At 41.3% G+C, this 18,746-nt stretch overlaps 2 protein-coding genes across 2 annotated transcripts; both read right to left on the reverse strand.

The window, feature by feature from the left end:
- Nucleotides 1-3,821: 3,821 nt before the first annotated feature.
- LOC126980932 (DNA polymerase epsilon subunit 3-like) lies at nt 3,822-6,537 on the reverse strand. The gene is made up of 2 exons (XM_050831389.1): nt 6,435-6,537; nt 3,822-4,003 (listed from the first exon to the last, which is right to left on the reverse strand). Exons 1-2 carry the CDS (start codon nt 6,535-6,537, stop codon nt 3,822-3,824), a joined length of 285 nt encoding a protein of 94 aa, XP_050687346.1.
- A 4,195-nt stretch (nt 6,538-10,732) lies between these two features.
- Nucleotides 10,733-18,685, reverse strand: LOC126981071 (enolase). The gene is made up of 6 exons (XM_050831749.1): nt 18,546-18,685; nt 15,790-16,051; nt 14,687-14,841; nt 13,425-13,929; nt 12,934-13,154; nt 10,733-11,807 (listed from the first exon to the last, which is right to left on the reverse strand). The coding sequence occupies exons 2-6, from the start codon at nt 16,027-16,029 to the stop codon at nt 11,624-11,626; spliced, it is 1,305 nt and encodes a 434-aa protein (XP_050687706.1). The 5' UTR covers nt 16,030-16,051; nt 18,546-18,685; the 3' UTR covers nt 10,733-11,623.
- Between the last annotated feature and the right edge of the window lie 61 nt (nt 18,686-18,746).

Consider the following 18,746-nt stretch of genomic DNA (forward strand, 5'->3'; position numbering starts at 1 on the left):
GTTGGCATTCAAGGACTAAGCTGGTAACAGGCCTTGATTCAGTATCAAGTAGTCAAGTAGCCATTGTTATGCACTTTGTTACCAAGGTATGAGAAACTTTCGGTGACTCAGCCCTTTCCTTGCGCGCGGTGCGGACGCGACTATCCCCTTAGGCGCAGTCTGGGAGCCCAATGGGGGGTCTCTTTTAACCTCTGTATCTCAAAAACTATTCATCACAGCTAAAAACCAAAAACACCACTGGAAAAAGGAGGCCTAGATCTATAGGAGTCGGTTATGTATGCCTCTCTTGCGAACGTACATGCACGTTCAGGGAGTGTTGAATGTTAACACTTATGTCGGTGCGTGCGGGATGATCAGCCATATTGAGGTAACTGCGGACATCGCTCCTTCAGACTCTGGCAAGGGAGTATTGCCAACTATTTGGTCAAAGAATCAGTCAGGTGATAGGTGAAGCTATGCAAAAATGCCGCTATACTGGCGAGAACATCCTCCAGTTACTCGTCCGTAGATTTGCTGATATGATTTTACACCAAATTTAGTGAAGAACCCACTCAACTGGCAATCCTGTGTTGTGAGAAATAGTGTTGGAACACTCTCATACGCGGGAGATTTGAGTGCGGGTGGAGCTCGCAGCGAGCGTTTAGCGCCACCAGCAAATACGCCTAACGCTCGCTGCGAGCGTTTAGCAATGAAAGGGTCAAATCTCCTCACTACATGCATGAACAGACTAAACTGTGTCATCCAGCAAGCCTCTCAACAACTGGACCTTGCTTTTGCCCCCGGAGACCTTCAGTCCCAGTGGCTTCAATTCCTTATGCAGCACTTAAGAGATCCATCACCAAGATCTCCATGAGAAGTACAGCATTATTAGGAAAAAGTGGGTCAATGACCTTGATGTTGCCAACAGATACTCTTCAAGGACTAATCAACAAGTGCCTAATAACCAGTTCGTGCATGTGTTGAAAAGTGCTGGAGCAAAGCACACCCCTGCCTCACTCCTGGAAGAAGCTGGAAATGCCTCCCCACAAATCGCCCAAGATAATGAGTATGTCATGCATAGGCACCAGTTTGTAATATATATATTATCATGTACATATGAATGTATGACTGTATGTGTCGAAACACAAGTTCAGTGTCACCACAGGATGTTAGTGGACACGTGGCGCTTATGATCGTGTGAACAGTAGCTGGGTTGACGCTAAATCAGCACCTGTCAGCACTCATCAGCACCGGAATGTTGTAAGTTCCGACAAGTCATCACCGGAAACCACACCCTTCCGGCGAACCAGCAAGCAAATAAAACGAGCGAGCAGCGCCAAAACAAGAGACGAAAGCGGGTGAGGGCACGGGACACAACCCCATTCTAGGTGTGCTACTTATCTTCGTGCGATCGCTCATATAAACTTTGTAACTATTGTGTAAAATTGTCAATACCATTTTATAATAAAAAACTCTTCAAAACCACACACCTTTTTATGTCCCAGAGAGAGAGTGAACCAAGTGAACAAAGCGAACTTAACGGCTTCCGCTCGGCCATACAAATCTATCATCGCTTTAATTATAAGGCTATTGTGTTATCTCACCTACTACAAGCAACTGTGAAGCAGGCTACCATAACACCAGCCCTTCAACGAGTGAGGTAACAGTTCACGCCTTAAACCTTTCCTTGCTAAGCGCTTGCAACGAGACTATCCCCTCAGGCGCACTCTGGCACCCCAGTGGGGGAAGGGAATCTCTTAACCGCTGTATCTCAAAAACTATTCATCACAGCTACAAAACAAAAACACCATTGGAAAGAGGAGGCCAAGATCTATAAGATTCGGTTATGTAAGCCTCTCCTGCAAACCTACAAGCATGTTTAGGGTGTTTTTTTTGCTGTGAGTACGACTGGCGCTCGCAGCAGGCTTTTAGCACCACCAGCAAGTGACGCTAGTGCTCGCTCTTTTAACCTCTGTATCTCAAAAACTATTCATCAAAGCTAAAAAACAAAAACACCATTGGAAAGAGGAGGGCAAGATCTATAAGATTTAGTAATGAAAGCCTCTCCTGCGAATGTACAGGCACGTTCAGGGGGTGCTGCCTGTGAAGACGTACATTTATATGTGCGCGACGGTCAGCTGTAAGGCAACTACTGAATAGATCTCTCAATGATTGGGTGCTGGCAAGGCAGTATTGCCAACTGCAAAATTTACAACTATTTGCTCAAAATATCAGTCATGTGATAGGTGAAGCTATGCAAAAATGCCGCTATATTGGACAACAACATCCACCAGTTGCGCGTCCGTAGATTTTCCACGCTAGGCTGATATGACTTTCCACCAAATTTCGTGGAAAACCCACTGAATTGGCAATGCTGTGGTGTGAGAAATAGTGTTGGAACACTCTCATACGCAGGAAATTTGAATGTGACTGGAGCTCGCAACGAGCGTTTAGCACCACCAGCAAGTTACGCAAGTGCTCTCTGCGAGCGTTTAGTATAAAAGGGTTAGACAAACATCAGTTACACGCATCCAGTACAATAACCATCTAAAAACCTATAACATAAATGGTGGCTTGCTGTTTACGGACCTCTCCGAAGTGTAATATAAGTGCTATATCTCTCTCCAACATAATATAATGGGGACATGTGTGTGTGGGTGAGCAGTAAACAGTGTGTGAGGGCAGTGAACAGTATCGGACACAGCAAGCAAAACGCTGACCAAAGGGAACGACCTTTCCTACCCCATGAGTCGAGTCAGCACACTGCCACACCCGCCTGTGTGCCCCGCCCCGCACCTCTGCACAGCAGTATTGTACAAGGTTTTAAAAACTAAAATATCTAAATTTAAGTTAAATTAACTATCAAACAAGAATACATAAACCCCTTTCATATATGTATTTCCTTTCAAACAAAACGAATTACAGAAATTACAACTTACTTTCAAAGTGCTCTTATGTCATGGGGTTACTGAGGGGTGTCAAACTTTTTGCCACGCACCATAGTGAGATGTGTACACATATCGAGTACCCGTACATTCTAATTTATCACTGAAATAGGTAACTGTTCCAAGTCCACAGAATGTATTTTCAATAGCTGGGTCAGTTTTTCAAGAATGGCTACAGAGATGCAATATGAAAATATGAGGATTAAGTCTGTGGTAAAAATGTTGGGATTTAATTTGTGCCAAAGATGAGATTGGCAGAATTGAAAGTACTATTTGACTTGTACACTGTATTAAATACATTAGGAATTCCAGTTCTACTGAATTTGTTCATTCTTTACAGAAGGGTAATGCTAGTGCCAGTTGCTACATTTCATACTTGATTTGAAAGGAAATAAAACAAAGAAATTATTATCATTCAGGGCTTTTCTTTCAATGTCCTTGCTGATTTAAAGCTGTGACACTACAAAAATTCAGAATTGCATTAAAGCAAAAGCAATTCACAATAAATGAATCCATACAGCTCCATGCAGCTCCTTCGACAGAAAGAGATGAGTGCAGAAGTGACATTAGGTAAGAAACACTTTAAAACACTACATCATCACTAATACCATACCATACTTTTTAACATCTACACACACTTGTATACTCATGACAAGGTTCAGAGAGCCTTACCAACAGGACAGTCTCACCTAGAGAGGCTGTTGATGAGGTGGTCAACATGAAATGATCAATGCATGACAAGTCATGAGGTTTCATATTGAACTGAGGTGATCAGTATAAAAAATAGTTATTCTAGTTATATGACAGTATAAAAAAATGTTTTTTTGAAATAACTTACTGTAATACATGAAAATTACGTACATTAAAAATACTGCTAATAGACTTTCCTTACTAGAGCTAGTCGGCAACTTCTTGGTCTTCTCCATTTTCCTTGTCTGTCTCTGAAACCTCCATTGTCATGTCAGCATCCTCACTGTTCTCTTCTGCTGACCCAGAGTTTTTATTTGCTTCTTCAGCTTTCTTTGCTTTTGCTTTTGCTTCTTTTTGCTCTTTTTTGTTTTGCTGAGACTTCTTATGAACTGAAACAATGAATAGATGAAGAAATAAATAAATTTTGGATTTACTGGAGGCTCTATACACACAAAAAGCAGAGCAATTTTACATATAAACTGTACCTAATAAAAAAAATTTGTTACCTTAAAGTATCGTCATATATCATAAGTAGCATTATTCATCTGCTATATGCACCATAAATTATAGTACTTTTAATTTATGTAAATCTTTTTATTTTTATTTTTCATTCTGCCTATGTCACTGGTATGCATTCTTGGTGGGCCTGGTGGTTGGACTCAGCCCATTATGGTGCAGGCTAGTGTTTACAGAGGTGCCATCTTGCTTGCCTTACAAATATGAAGTCAATGTAATCTCACTTTAATGTTGGGTTCTCACCACAGTCTCGTCGTTTTCAGTTTCAACTTAAGGTGCGAGTTACAAACTAATGAATGTTTCTTTCCATAAAAATCAGGTATTAACCCGTACAGCGTCAGATACATACGACGTACGTATTACTTTTTAATACCATTGAGCGTCAGATATGTACGTCGTACGTATTTAATGTATTATTTTTTCCCGTCACTGGAGTGTGTCGAGGGTGATTTCTGTGGTGGTGCCCTAGTAGAGTGATCCTTTGGGAATACTGACCACCCAATATATTAATTTATTGCCATAACTGGCAAGCCTGGCAGCCATTATTCTGGGTACAATGTTTGTTTTATTTGTGTGGTTGTTGGAGGTGGTTTTGGAGGTCGTGATGTGGAAATTGAAGTGGTTGGTGATTGGAAAGTGGTTTAACAGTGTTGTGGGTGAGGTATAGTGGGTATACCGACGTCCAGAACCGTCATTTTTGGTAAGGAGTGGGCCACGTATAAACTGTAATTGCGTGGGTGAACACTCTTGTGGGCGACTGTACATTGAGTTGAACTATCAAAAAGCTCAAAATGAGTTACTCTCTAACAATATATATAAGTCTGTGCTAAATGTGTCGAGAAAACGATTTACTCTGATAGGCACGTACAATCCAAGAAAGTCTACGGCAATCAACACGACCACGACCAACCGCGCGGCTGTATGTAAACAAATAGACGACGACAGTGGCTGATGAGTGAGGAGCAGTGGAAAATGGCCAACCAGGAAACTCGTAACGTGGACTGGCAGAGCTGCTTTGTTTACAATTTAATCGATATAGGGCAACTGCTTTGTTTACATTGTGAATACAGACAACCGACCCTGGCCATGCGTGACGCACAACCGGAAAAGCTTGAGTTGCCGATCGCCCCTAACGCCAACGCGGTTGGAGGAGAAAGGCCCACTGTGACACCAGCATGAATTTCCCACCGAAATTATCTCCAAACAAATTTCTGCCTCGAATTTATCTTCAAGTTTGGTCACACGGAGGATTGTTGCATTCTGGGATATATCAGCTGAAAAGCAAAACAAATAATGGATCCAGACATTGCAGAGTTTGCTTTGTGGTGTTTACTGAAGAAGCAGAAAAAAATGAAGAGAAAGCATTTGTTGGTTCATGAGTGGTTAGCTCAGAGACAAAGGGAGTGTGTTACAGCTTGCTACCATTAAGTGCTACGAGAACTTAGCAGTGAGGATCCAGACACGATGAGGCAGTGGCTACGCTTGGACAAGATTCAAGTCCAAGACCTGCCCAACCTGGTTACTCCAAGCTTATCTAGCTTCGTGGAACTCATTGTGATACTGGAATAAACACCCTGCTAATTGACAGGGTTGTACTTCAATGAAAGTAAATGAATAAATAGCAAACCCATTTTAACAAATACCTCCTTGGCCTAAGAAATTTCTTAATGAAAAAAATTATATTTCTTTAATTTACTCTTTTTATTTATCAAATAGAAGGAATGCTTTTAATGTACTTAGTGACACAATAATAAGGAGGAGCATAAATGGGCACTTGGAGCATGTGGAAACCACCTAATGAATGCACCCCTGCAGCATCGTGGGCAAGCAGATGTCCTGCATGCAGCTTGAAAATCAATGTCCAGAGCAGAATTTGAAGAAAAAAAAGTTAATGTTGCAGGGACTGCATGTCAATACAATGAAAAAGGGCAGGTATTTTGAAATGTCAAAAGATTGAAATGAGAGAGAGAGAGAGAGAGAGAGAGAGAGAGAGAGAGAGAGAGAGAGAGAGAGAGAGAGAGAGAGAGAGAGAGAGAGAGAGAGAGAGAGAGAGAGAGAGAGAGAGAGAGAGAGAGAGAGAGAGAGAGAGAGAGAGAGAGAGAGAGAGAGAGAGAGAGAGAGAGAGAGACTGTTTACCTTCTAAACTTTCTTGCAATGGCTCAATAAATTTATCAAATTCCATTTCTTTGAGGGCACTGAAGACATCCTGAGCACTGACTGTCTTTTTTTTGTTTTTTTGAGCCAAGGCATTAGCTGATGAAGTGGTGAACAACACAAAGACAGATGCAGCCCTGGCAATTGCACTGCGAGCCTCCTTGGCTACTGATATGCCTTCAGGTAGCATGTCCTTGATGATGCGAGTGATAACAGCATTGGGCAAGTTGAGGTCCTCTGGGCGTTCTGCCATCCTGGGGTAATTTTCCTGAAATCATAGATACCAGAATCAAAAGGAAGAAATTATTTCATAAAATTAGATCCATATCTAGAAAGTTACTTCTATTTGGGGTTAGAGGGGGGGGTCAATGAATTGGTTAGTTCAGCTGGGTAGACTGTGTACCTGGATCTGAAAAATAGCCTTCCATAACATTCCACATTGATGTGTGTTGTGGATATTGGGAAACATAGGAGAACTGAGGGGAAACATCTTGAAATGGATGAGGGATTATTTGAGGGATTGACAGATGAGGATAGTAATAAATAATCATATGTCAAGGTGGACCCGAGTAACAAACAGTTGGGGAGAACGTCAGGGAAGAAACCTGGAAATATGGTGAAGTGATTGTGGAGCAACATGGTAGAGGAAGTGGTGAAAGCCAAAAAAAGATGCAGAAGGAATAGGACATGTCTAGATGGCAAGAAGGTAAGGAGAACAATAAGCAGCATAAAAAGGAACTAAAGAGGGCAATAGCAAGAGCAAAGTTTTAGGCATTGAATGAAGTGTATGATGACCCGGAAACACCCAAGGGGGATATTAAGGTCTTTAAAATTGCAAAGGCTCAAGACAACAAGGATTACTCTCAAATAAAATAGATATAGGATGGAAATGGAGTAGTATTAACCCCGTGACTTCAGATTTCCTACAAAAGACATGACCAAGCTACAAGGATGGAACAAAAAGTGGCTACTACAATTCAATGAAGAAAAATGTAAAGTCATGCACCTTGGGAGGGGATATCCAGCATACCACTACCGACTCGGCCCACCTGGTGAACCAACTCGGACCATCAGCTCTATTCAACTATCACCGCTCACAAGAAACTACTTTGATCTGTCATTCGATGCTTCTCTTCACATTTAGATTTCTTTTTGTATTTATTTTTCTTCTTTTTTTTTTTTTTTTTTTTTTTTTTAGAATCCAATGATTAGAGTACTTAACTTTATTTTCGTTCAATGTAGTATACATAGTTTAAGTTTTCAAATTGTTCAAACCATCAGTTCAATTTAACTATCACCGCTCATTACAAACTACTTTGATCTCTCATTCAATGCTTCTCTTCTTGTTTAGTGAGCCCCCGACAGGTATGTACTACTACAGCGAATCTAGAAAGAAGCTCAATGATAGTACTAATGCTTTTTTGGTGATTTTTTGGCGATAATACCTTTTTTTTCTAACCCGGTAGCAGCAGGGATCATGTTTCTTAATGGTCCCTCTAAGCGAGAAAAATGAGAAAAAATCACCCCTCACACAAACCATGTCATGATATATATCAAAGCATTTGTGATCAGATTATGTATCATCTTTTTTGGGGGGTTTATATCGTGGCACAAATTTGGCCCGTCGCTCCTACACGGTAAAGCCACCAATTTGGCCTGTCACTGCTACCGGGTTAAAGGCAGTGCCTAAAAGGGCTATTTTGTTTATTTCATAGTTTCTGCCTTGTCATTTCCATGTTCATGAGTCATGATTATATTCTGAGTGAATGAAAACATTGTTGCCATGTAAATTTGTCCATTGCTTTTATTTTTAAATACAGGAGAATTGTTAATAGTCAATTTATTTTCACGTTTTAGTACCTGTCCTCCACGAGGGCAGAACGCCTATACCTCACTCTGTATCTTTTCTCATGGTGCTATTCCTGTTACACAATCCTCTGTATGGCATATGTGTTATACATATCTCTTGTATTGACTAGTGGTTGGACAGGCATGATCCGTCCTCCTCCTTTGTCGTAACTTTCAACAATAAATTATTCTATTCTATTCTATTCCATCCCCCTTTGCTGTATCTTACAACAATAAATATTTCAATTCAATTCTTCTATTCTATTTTTATTACTTTTGGTTTTAGCAACTGACTGCAGCTTACTGTAAAGTGTAAATAGGCATTGTGCACTTGAAGAGAATAGATTAAATTTCATTAAATATTGTAATTTCTAGCAGGTGTTTCGTTGTGTTGAATACGCAATGGGCCGAGTTGGCATGCAGTGGTCCGACTAGGTCATGGGTCGAGTTGGCAATGGGCCGAGTTGACAATGGGCTGAGTTGACCGGCATTCCAGGCAATCTACCCTGGAGTAAGGACTGCTTGAAAATTAACTGAAGAGGGGTAGCCAGATTGGGACAAAACTTAAGGAGACAAGGGTGTAGACAATCAGGGCCCATGCTTGAATTTACATCTAGTGAAGCAAGTCTCATCCTAACTTCCTCTAGAGATATAATCACATTATCAATGGTTGCAAGTGAGCGGTGATGGGGAAAGGGAGTACTTGGATCCTGGGTGGCATACACAAGACTGAAATTAGAGGCAAATATCTCAGCCATCTCACCAGTCAGCAGTCAATTCTCCACAGGCTCAAAGGGCCAACTGATTGGGGATGAGCACCACAGTCACGCGCAGCTATAGTGTATGAACCCACCTTTACCTTTACTAGTTTAGGGGGTTGTGGGTGAAATTCAGGAAACTAGTTATTTCTGACAGAATATGTAGCAGAGTACTTAAAAAGACAGCAAACTAACTTGGAAAATTTCATCTGCAATTGAGATGGGTGCAATTATATATATTAACCGTGCTATGTCTTCAGTGGGCGAGGATGAAGGGATTGTTCTCCAGACTGACCTTCGTTTCAGCAGCTTCAGGCACAAACTATTTTTTTTAATAAATTTTGTGACGCTTTACGTAGCCTGCATTAAGTTTCTCTCGCACACCGATAGTCCTCATACGATGGCAATATGCGACGGCAACGTTTACGAGTTAAAGCCAATTAAACAAAAAATCAGAAAAAAAGTTTACGTCTTTTGTCATCGGAGTATTTGTTTGCCTCTTCATATTTAACTCCTGGGTGACCTTTGGCCACAATTCACCAAAGAGCTTAACATAAAATCTGCCAGAACACGGATAACAACGAGGTAAAGGCAATATTACACGCAGACTCCACTTACCTTTCTTGTTCCCGCGCTGGAACTGCCGACTTGATCTTAATCTTGATGTGACAGGTGGCTTGAGATTTCTCCCCAGCCAGCCTTTGTATCGGCAAAGAAAAACAACATACGGATAGTCGGTGTCCTACTCGGGGCAAGATATGATTGATTGATTGATAGTTTATTGTTGCACCCATTGCCTACAGTGTGATTAGAAACATTCACCATAACACGAAATCTCGGAGATACATTATTAAGCTGGCGGCCTCCCGACCATCAGCACCCATTTCCAAGTCACGTGATTTTTCCTCAACTATAATTCATATCTCCCTTGTTGTGCATTCATTCCTACCATTGTATCTTTTTAGTTTCATGGTGCTACCTACACATGTATTACTATATAGTAGTTTTATAATCACACTTTGTCCTGCCTGGGGGTTGGGATGGCATGTTCCTCCCTTCTCCCTTGTTGTTTACCTGCAACAATAAACTATCAATCAATCATATTTTATACCACATATCAAGGATTATATACTATAAGGATAGCTCACTGAAACGTCATCGACGACGTCATGACTGCGCTATGTCAGGTTCACTCGATCGGTGCTAATAATTTAAATTGTTGTTATTATTGTTTTATTTTTGTGTGTGTGCCCTTGAGCTGTCTCCTTCGTTGTAAAAAAAATGACATCATTCTACAGACGAAAATGCACCCTTGTGACGAGGAATTATCACCGCAACATTTAACCAATTACTATGCTACGATTACCTAACGAGAAGCCCTTAATTCCTTCTGGGGTTCTGAAAATCCTCACTTCAGCCTCGGGGATTTGTAAGGTATGGGACTTTGAATACGTTCCGCCAATAAAACTAAGCATATTAAAAGTAGAATCTGATTGCCAGGTGTCGAAAGCACTCCCCACGTGTCAAAACAAATTATTATCCTACCAATGTAATTATGAGTTTTGTGTGGGCTTCCAAATGATGATGAATTAACGGAAATTGGAAGTGCTGTATGGCTGTATGAGTATTTTTTCAGAACACTTCGTAGGCTGCCACCACTCCATGATCATTCTATATAGCTCAATGGAGAAACACTCAGCAATATATAAACGACTCTTTGGAATGAAATTAGCGTGGTAGCGAAAGTGAAATAGAAAGGATGTGAGCTAGTTATTTTCTCACACCATTCCGGGTGGATTTAATCAGGATGGGGAAGTGGAGAGATGGATTAAATCATTGGAGGAAGGTACGACAAGTGTTTATTGACTTGTTTGGTTTAAAACTGGAGAGAGGTTACCTGCACACTCAGCTGAATACATACTCCCATATTTATTCATAACTCATGATTCTCCTCTGAATTTCCTAACTGTATGCTTTCACCCCTCCCATGGCCCAGCTACACACAACTTTCTACTCTAGGTCAACCCTGTCATCCAAATACATGATCCAAGAGTTAACTAGCATCATTATTTTTAAAGCTATCAAATCATTTCAAGAATAAATTAAGGCTAATCAGATTACTATGGCCACTTCAAATTTTATGCATAGAATGGCATGAGTGCATGAACTTGTAATTTTTGTGGCAGGCCCTGGAGTACAGTCCTTTCTCTTAGTAACAAGCACCAGAATAAACATTGCAAACATTGAACAACAGGCTGCAATTCACTGAAGTAAATGTGAATTTGTGTTCCATTCAATCAAGCAAATGTTCAACTTCTTAAGGTGAGAAACTAGGGAATAAAATATCTCTATTCAACCATACTCAAATTTTTATCAATTTTCCCTCTTATATACATAAGGATATTTTTTCAACATGTTTGGTGACTATAAATTATGACAACAACCGGATCTTAGGACAAATTACATGACTAGTTAAGAAATTCATCACCATAAAAATTAAAGGAAACATTACACACTAATTTCATCCGCACAACATAATATATCCTATGCTCATATTCTGGAATAAAAACAAGTCTGGCAGTATAGTGAGACAGCACAGATTGCTAATACATCAGATTCCTCTCCTAACAAGCCCTAACATCTTTATTTTTTCCACATACATTTAAACAAGGAACAAAACCTAACCATGTCCAAGTCAGTGGGCTGGAACAATTACTGAAGCAGCTTTATAACTTAGCAAGGCTTCCTGAAGTTCTTGCCAGCAAACTTGGCACCAGCACCAAGTTCTTCTTCAATTCGGAGAATCTGATTATATTTGGCAAGACGCTCAGAGCGGCATGGTGCACCAGTCTTGATCTGTCCCGTGCACAAGCCCACCACCAAGTCAGCAATGAAGCAATCCTCAGTCTCACCAGACCTGCAAAATACAAGAGTATAAAGTCATTGTTACATTATTCTAATTGCTTGAAAAGTCTCTCTATGAACATGCTGACAATTTTTCAGTCATCGCTGAACGGCCTAAGACTACCGACATGATGTCCTGAAGACCAACTATCAACCCAGACTCTAGATTCTCTCAATAAGAGGGTTAAAGATGAGCTCTGGGGGGGCAGCATGAGCCAAGCAAGATGGTGACACTATAAACACTTTTGCCAGCACCTCATGGAGAGATGTCTGCGGTTGCCTCAATATGGCTGACCACTGTGCACGCACTGACATAAGTGTTCACAGGCAGCACCCCCTGAACGTGCATGTACGTTTGCAGGAGAGGCATACATAACCAAATCCTATAGATCTTGGCCTCCTCTTGCCAATTGAGTTTTTGTTTTTTAGCTGTGATGAATAGTTTTTGAGAGTGCGCCTGCGGGGCTAGTCGCTTCCTCGCCATGCGCGGCAACAGGGTTAAATGTATCATACAAACTGCAAATTACAGTGGGATCCCATATAACGTCTATTATCCATTCTAAATGGCATAATATCATACAGAACAATGCTCTATGAACTGAAACCACATGGACAGTGGGTGGAGGGAGAAAGAGTCAAGCTTGGGCGTCGGTGCACAGATTTCATACTCTAAAAACTTTGATTTTTGCCCTGCAAGACATCTTACTATGAATTTGATGGTGTACTGTAAAGACACTATACAGAACCCTACTATACTTACTAATGCATGTTTCTTTCTATAAAAGTTGGGTTCTGAAAATATCACAACTTATGAACCACAAGGAGACTGAGCAATATGATGTGCGAGTTGGTCACTGATAGCATGACGGTGCTGACTGTACAGATAAGTCCCAGTTTGCTTGTGCTACTTTCAGTTGCAGCTTGGGGGATCACTGTGCGAGTCAGTATAACCACTTAACAAGTAATGGATGGTAAAATAGAAAACATACCTGGAATGAGAAAACTAAGACATCATATAGTGAGACCTACACTATACAAGGGTCATTTTGAATCCATATCCTGACTACAGAAAAATGGTATAACATTATAAATACACCAATGGAAAGCAATAATGTATAACTGATCCACAAGATACTAACCTGTGAGAGACCATGGTGCCCCAGCCATTCTTCTTAGCCAGCAGGTGAGCATCAATGGACTCTGTAACTGAACCAATCTGATTCACTTTCAGCAGGAGACAATTACAGGCCTTCTTCTCAACAGCAGTGGTAATGCGCTTGGGGTTGGTCACAGTTAGGTCATCACCCACAATTTGAATGTTGGTGCTGGAGGTCATCTTGGTCCAGTTCTCCCAGTCATCCTGATGGCAAACATCAAACAACCATTTAGTTTTATATTATTGAAAGTTTCATTTTAGGTTTACAATTATTCACAGGTTTATGTTCTAGCCCCAAATTTAATCCTATGGTTTAATGAAATGGATAAAATAAGTACATTTCACATAAATTAGAATGACATATCTAAAGACATGCCAAACTTCTGTAGGTGTGCTTACTTTACTTGCAAACAAACTATTTTAAGAATCTCTATTAAATATTCAGAGAATAAAACCAGAGGATAATAAACTTACTTGGTCAAATGGATCCTCAATAGAAACAATGGGGAAGTCCTTGCAGAATTCCATGTACAAATCCCTGAGCTGGTCACCAGAGATCTTCTGGGAACCATCATTATTAGCAGTCTTAAAGTCAAGGTCATAGACATTGTTGCCCTTGTAAAATTCAGAGGCAGCCACATCCATTCCGATTTCAATCTTGCCTGTGTAGCCAGCTTTCTTGATGGCTTCTTGGATAAGATCAAGAGCATCCTTGTTATTCAGAATGTTGGGAGCAAAGCCACCCTCATCACCCACAGCAGTAGCATCAAGGCCAAAGCGTCCCTTAATGACAGCCTTCAGGTGGTGGTACACCTCACTGCCCATGCGCATGGCTTCAGTAAAGCTGCTGGCACCAGTGGGCAGGATCATGAACTCTTGCATAGCCAACTTGTTGCCAGCATGGGACCCACCATTGATGACATTGAATGCAGGTACAGGCAGAATCACTTCACTATAATTGGCAAGGTTGGCAATGTGTCTGTAATCAGAAAATTCTATCAGGCTCTGCAAATTTGAGTTGAATGGACATGCTAACATTTTGAGCTTCCTTTTATCTCAATGAATTATGTACAGTAGGCAGACATGTAAATAAAAAAAACTATAAATTAATAGGTTATGCAAATAAAGGATTTCATTTCAAACTTAAGCTCCAAAATTTGAATGAACTGAAAAACTAATGGAGAACACCTGGCAGGGTAATTTGTTTTGGTAATGGCAAATATGCTCTAATGCCTTAACAAGAGTTGATGAAGTAAGACTGCAGTATAAACAAAGCAGTCTTCCCTAAGGCACCTGTTCATCTGCATGGGAGGCAGGAAAACCGCGGGGGGCCGGGGGAGAGGTTGCCAGATGCATGAGTATACATTGGTATGTCATTATTTTATCATCTTTATCAAAAATAATGAAACAAAATGATTCTGGCCACCCGCACTAGGACTGGCTCACCACTCCCACTTATAGGCATTTAAATTCAGGCTTGGTGGGACATTTAAATTTGCAGAAAAAAAAAAGCTGACATTTGATAGCTTACACATAGACGGTCATGCCAGAACGTTTTAACTTATTTTTGATATTTGTCTTAATATTTTCAACTTATTTCTTAAAATAGGGTGCCGGATCTTCCCCTTCAGTAACTAAGCTACCTCACCTTCGATAAACATAAAAAGACATGAAACTGTGAAATCATTTAGAAAAGCAATGAATGTTTGAAGATGAGGAAGTATTGGTACACATACCTGTAAAGAGGAATTCCAAGCTCAGCAGCACCTGCCTTACAGATGGCCAGGGAGACACCAAGAATGGCATTGGCACCAAAACGGCTCTTGTTCTCAGTGCCGTCCAATTTGCACATGAAATCGTCACACTCCTTCTGTTGAGTCACTTTCAGGCCCTGCATGAAAAAAAGCATGTTTGCACACTCCAGTAAAGTGTGAATGGATTTTGAATACTGCCAAACAATTATTTTTCCCTGAATTGCTGCCAGCTATCCACTACTTACTACCTCCAATGCCCTGTTCCCTCAGTTATTTCCCCTAAGAGGAAGGCCACTGCAGAAGATTCCATTTTCCCTGTTCCAGCACTCCCTCTTAGCACATTCAGTTCCTTGCCTGCTACCTCTCTCCAATACTCATCCACCCTCCTGCCCTCATACTATCTTAACAAAATCATCCATATTATGCTTAGTTTTGCTTACCATCTTAGTACCATGTTTTAAGCATTCAGCCATTCCAAGATTACCTCCCTTTGCTGCTACACCCATACTTAACCTCTCATACACATCTTCATTACTTCCTATATCCCATCTTGACACGCCACATGTACTTCTTATATAAATAATTTTTACAGTATGCATTCATGATTGCTGCGCTACATTTTACATTAGTTTTTTTTATGCATGTGACAAAGAGTTTGGCCACTATGGACAGCTCCATACCTTAAACTTTCAGCCTTACACTTAAATTTCCTACTCTGGCTTTCATTTCTTTCAACACTATTTATTAATTGGAGAGCATTTTTTCATGCTCTATGTACAGTTGAATCATCAAATCATGTTCTGTTTGAAATTCTTCAAAACAGTTTCAAGTAAGAGCATTAACTCTAGAATGAAAGACAAAGCTTGTTTCAATGAAGAGTGCAGGCTGGCTCAACAGAATACACAGGCTGCTTTTAGTTTGTTGACACAACATCAAACACAGTTCTGTTTATACATGATACACTTTACACTGCACCACTGTTGTCAATGACAGCAAAGGAGGCTATACTCATCTCCATATTCCCCCATTTTTCTGCTTACAAAATTGATAATGAAAACATATAAATTTCATAAAAGTTAACTTACACTTTTGATGATCTCAGGAGCGATAGTGTCGTTAACATTCTTGACTGCGTTGAAGACAGACTTTCCATGGTACTTGGACTTGTCTCCATCACGCATCTCCAGGGCCTCATGAACACCAGTGGAGGCCCCAGAGGGCACAGCAGCACGGAAAAGACCCTTCTGGGTGTAAAGGTCGACTTCCACAGTGGGGTTACCACGGGAGTCAAAGATGCTGCGGGCGAAGATCTTGGTGATGGACATCTTGGTGGCTGCGCGATGGATCCTGTCAATGCAACAGCTTATGAAAACACTACAAGGAGCTGACTCGTGTGAAATGTTGAGAAACACTTGGACTTCATAAATAATTATGATAATCATCACTTCCAACCTCATATCCCAAACAGGATATAGTAGTAGAGTTGGAAGCATATGCTATAGCTGCACGTGGCCATTTGGGCCTGTGGCGGGTAGGAACCCAGTTTTCCTGGGACACAGGGCCCCATTTATCGATCACCTCACAAGGGAGGTGAACAGCCAGGTGAGCTGCACGCCAAGTTCCCATGCTGGGATTCAAAACCAGGCCTGCAGATTTGTAGCTATTCATGCTAACCACTGAATCATTGAGGCATGGGTTAGGAAATACTGATTATTGAACATCACTCATACTTCTATTAACCAAAAACCCTCCAGTGTAAAGAAGTAATTTGTCTTTGAGCCCAAGTTTGTACAGCTTCAAAGTAGAATGAGATAGGAGACTGTCAGAAGCCTTAGAAAAGTTAAAAAAGTAAGGAGCAACTGATCCTCTGTAAACAAACCAGGCCTGAAGCCATACTGGGGCCAGAATCATCAAACCATTTCAGAGATCTCTTGTTGGTAGGTCATTTGGTAGCTCTGTCCACTATGAATGTCCTTGTGTTCAGGAGGCTCCAATGGCAATGAATGCCGTTCGTTCATTCAGCACCATCAGAGCCGCCTAAAGATCAAGAGCATTTGAAGTGGGGAAAGTTACCAGAAGATTTACAAGAGGTCACATAAATGGTTTGCTGAATCTGGCCCCTAGTCCTTGTCAAACAAGTTAATAGTGAGCATAATCATAGCTCAATTTTGCCAGAATACATTCCATTTATTTATATCATAATTTAAATAGTAACCGATCACTGATAAATAACCAACTGCTAAATTGTAAATTGTTGCTGCTTAATTAGTTGCTCACATCTCAAAATAATTACTTGAGATTAGGGCAGGGCCATAATTTCTGGAGGGGGCTATAGCCACCCCAATATTGCCCCAACGAAAATAATAACCTTTCCAAGGTCTCACATACTGTTGCACTTCTAGTTTTACGGGTGCATCATACATGTGGGAGGGGGGGGTCCAGGAGGGGCACAGCAGGGAGTCGAGAGGTTGGGTTCTGTAAAGTTCGGTTAGAGTAGTTTAACCCGGTAGCAGCAACAGGCTAAATTTGTGCCATGATTTTAACCTCCCAAAATAGATGGTACATAAACTGATCACAAACACTTTGATATATATTATGACATAGTTTGCGTGTGATAATTTTTTCTTATTTTTCTCGCTAAGAGGGACCATTAAGAAACATGGTCCCCACTGCTACCGGGTTAAATATGCTCCCCCCCAAAAGAAAAAAAAAAGAAAAAAGAAAAAATCCAGCGCATCATACATGTGGGCGGGTCCAGGGGAAGCGCACCCCTCCTTGGTTAGCAGGGGGGTCGAAGCCCCTCTGTTAGCTGTTAGGGGCTGTCCTTACTTTCGAGACTAGGGAATATTCCTTAATTTAGGGATTTTTCTAGGAAATTTTGGAAGCCCATTTTTCAGTGATTTTGTCTTCCCTCCCAAAACCCCGGTTACCCACAGGTCCCCAGGCTTGTGTTGAAGGGTAGTGGGGCTGGGGTGGTGGAGGGGGAGGAGCCGCTATTCCTAAGATTTACCGCAAGGGCCACTATGTTAGTAACCACCCCCTCCCCTCAAATAAAACAAACAAGTTCAAGTTAAACCCGCCTATTGCCAAATCTTTTCAATTTGACTTCTTTTCTTGTCTTTTTTTTTCCATAACGAGCCACTATACCAACTCCATAAATAGTCCCGGAAATAAGGGCGTATAACTGAACTCCATGTAAGGAGTTCATCCCATTTACATTATCGGTCACCGGCTAATCTGTGTAACAGCAAGCACCCTCCCTCTGCCTCAGGAAACAGATAATAGTAACCTTAGAGACAGCGGGCCGGTGTCCTGCTCTTGGCACACAAAGGGAGCGATAACGTAATTAATGTTCCGTAGTTACACTTTAATGAGTATCAAACTCCTACAACTGGGCCACAGAAACATACACGTAATAACATCGCTATAACAAATGCCTGCCAAGAACATGTTCACCGGCTGGTGACGCCTGGCAACAAGGACGTCTGAAGGTGACCTTGCATCCCAGACAACCTGACACACCTAAATGAACCACGTACCCGAACATGATAACGTACTCTGGTCATAATTTCAAATCTGCATGCGATTAATAAAACATACAGTTTCACCTAACACGATAGTATTAAAACATTTTAATAAAAGAACAACTGCCACCCTCAGTAACCGGTAGCCGGTGGATTGCACGGCCTCCAACACACCCTGGCCGCGGACACCCCTTGAACGACAAGTATATTGCTTAATATTGATATGTATAATGCAGTCACTCTGATACCAACAGCATTATTGAAAAATATGCAATAAGCACACCACGCACGTCACAGAACACACCACCACCACCCACCTTGTGTCTCCACTGGCAGGGATCGAAGCTGGTTGTTGAGCTTTATAGGCCCGCCGCCAGCGCCCTCTGTTCCTGTGGCCCCGTAGCCCGCCCTTATGCCGGGGCGTGGGAAGGGTTAACGACTGCAACCCGCGGCTCCTCCCACCGGGCTAGGGAGAGAGAGAGAAGGAAAACGTGTCGAGTAGAGGAGATGCCAAGGTC

This window comes from Eriocheir sinensis, chromosome 46 (genome assembly GCF_024679095.1).
Source record: "Eriocheir sinensis breed Jianghai 21 chromosome 46, ASM2467909v1, whole genome shotgun sequence".
Taxonomy (NCBI): domain Eukaryota; kingdom Metazoa; phylum Arthropoda; class Malacostraca; order Decapoda; family Varunidae; genus Eriocheir; species Eriocheir sinensis.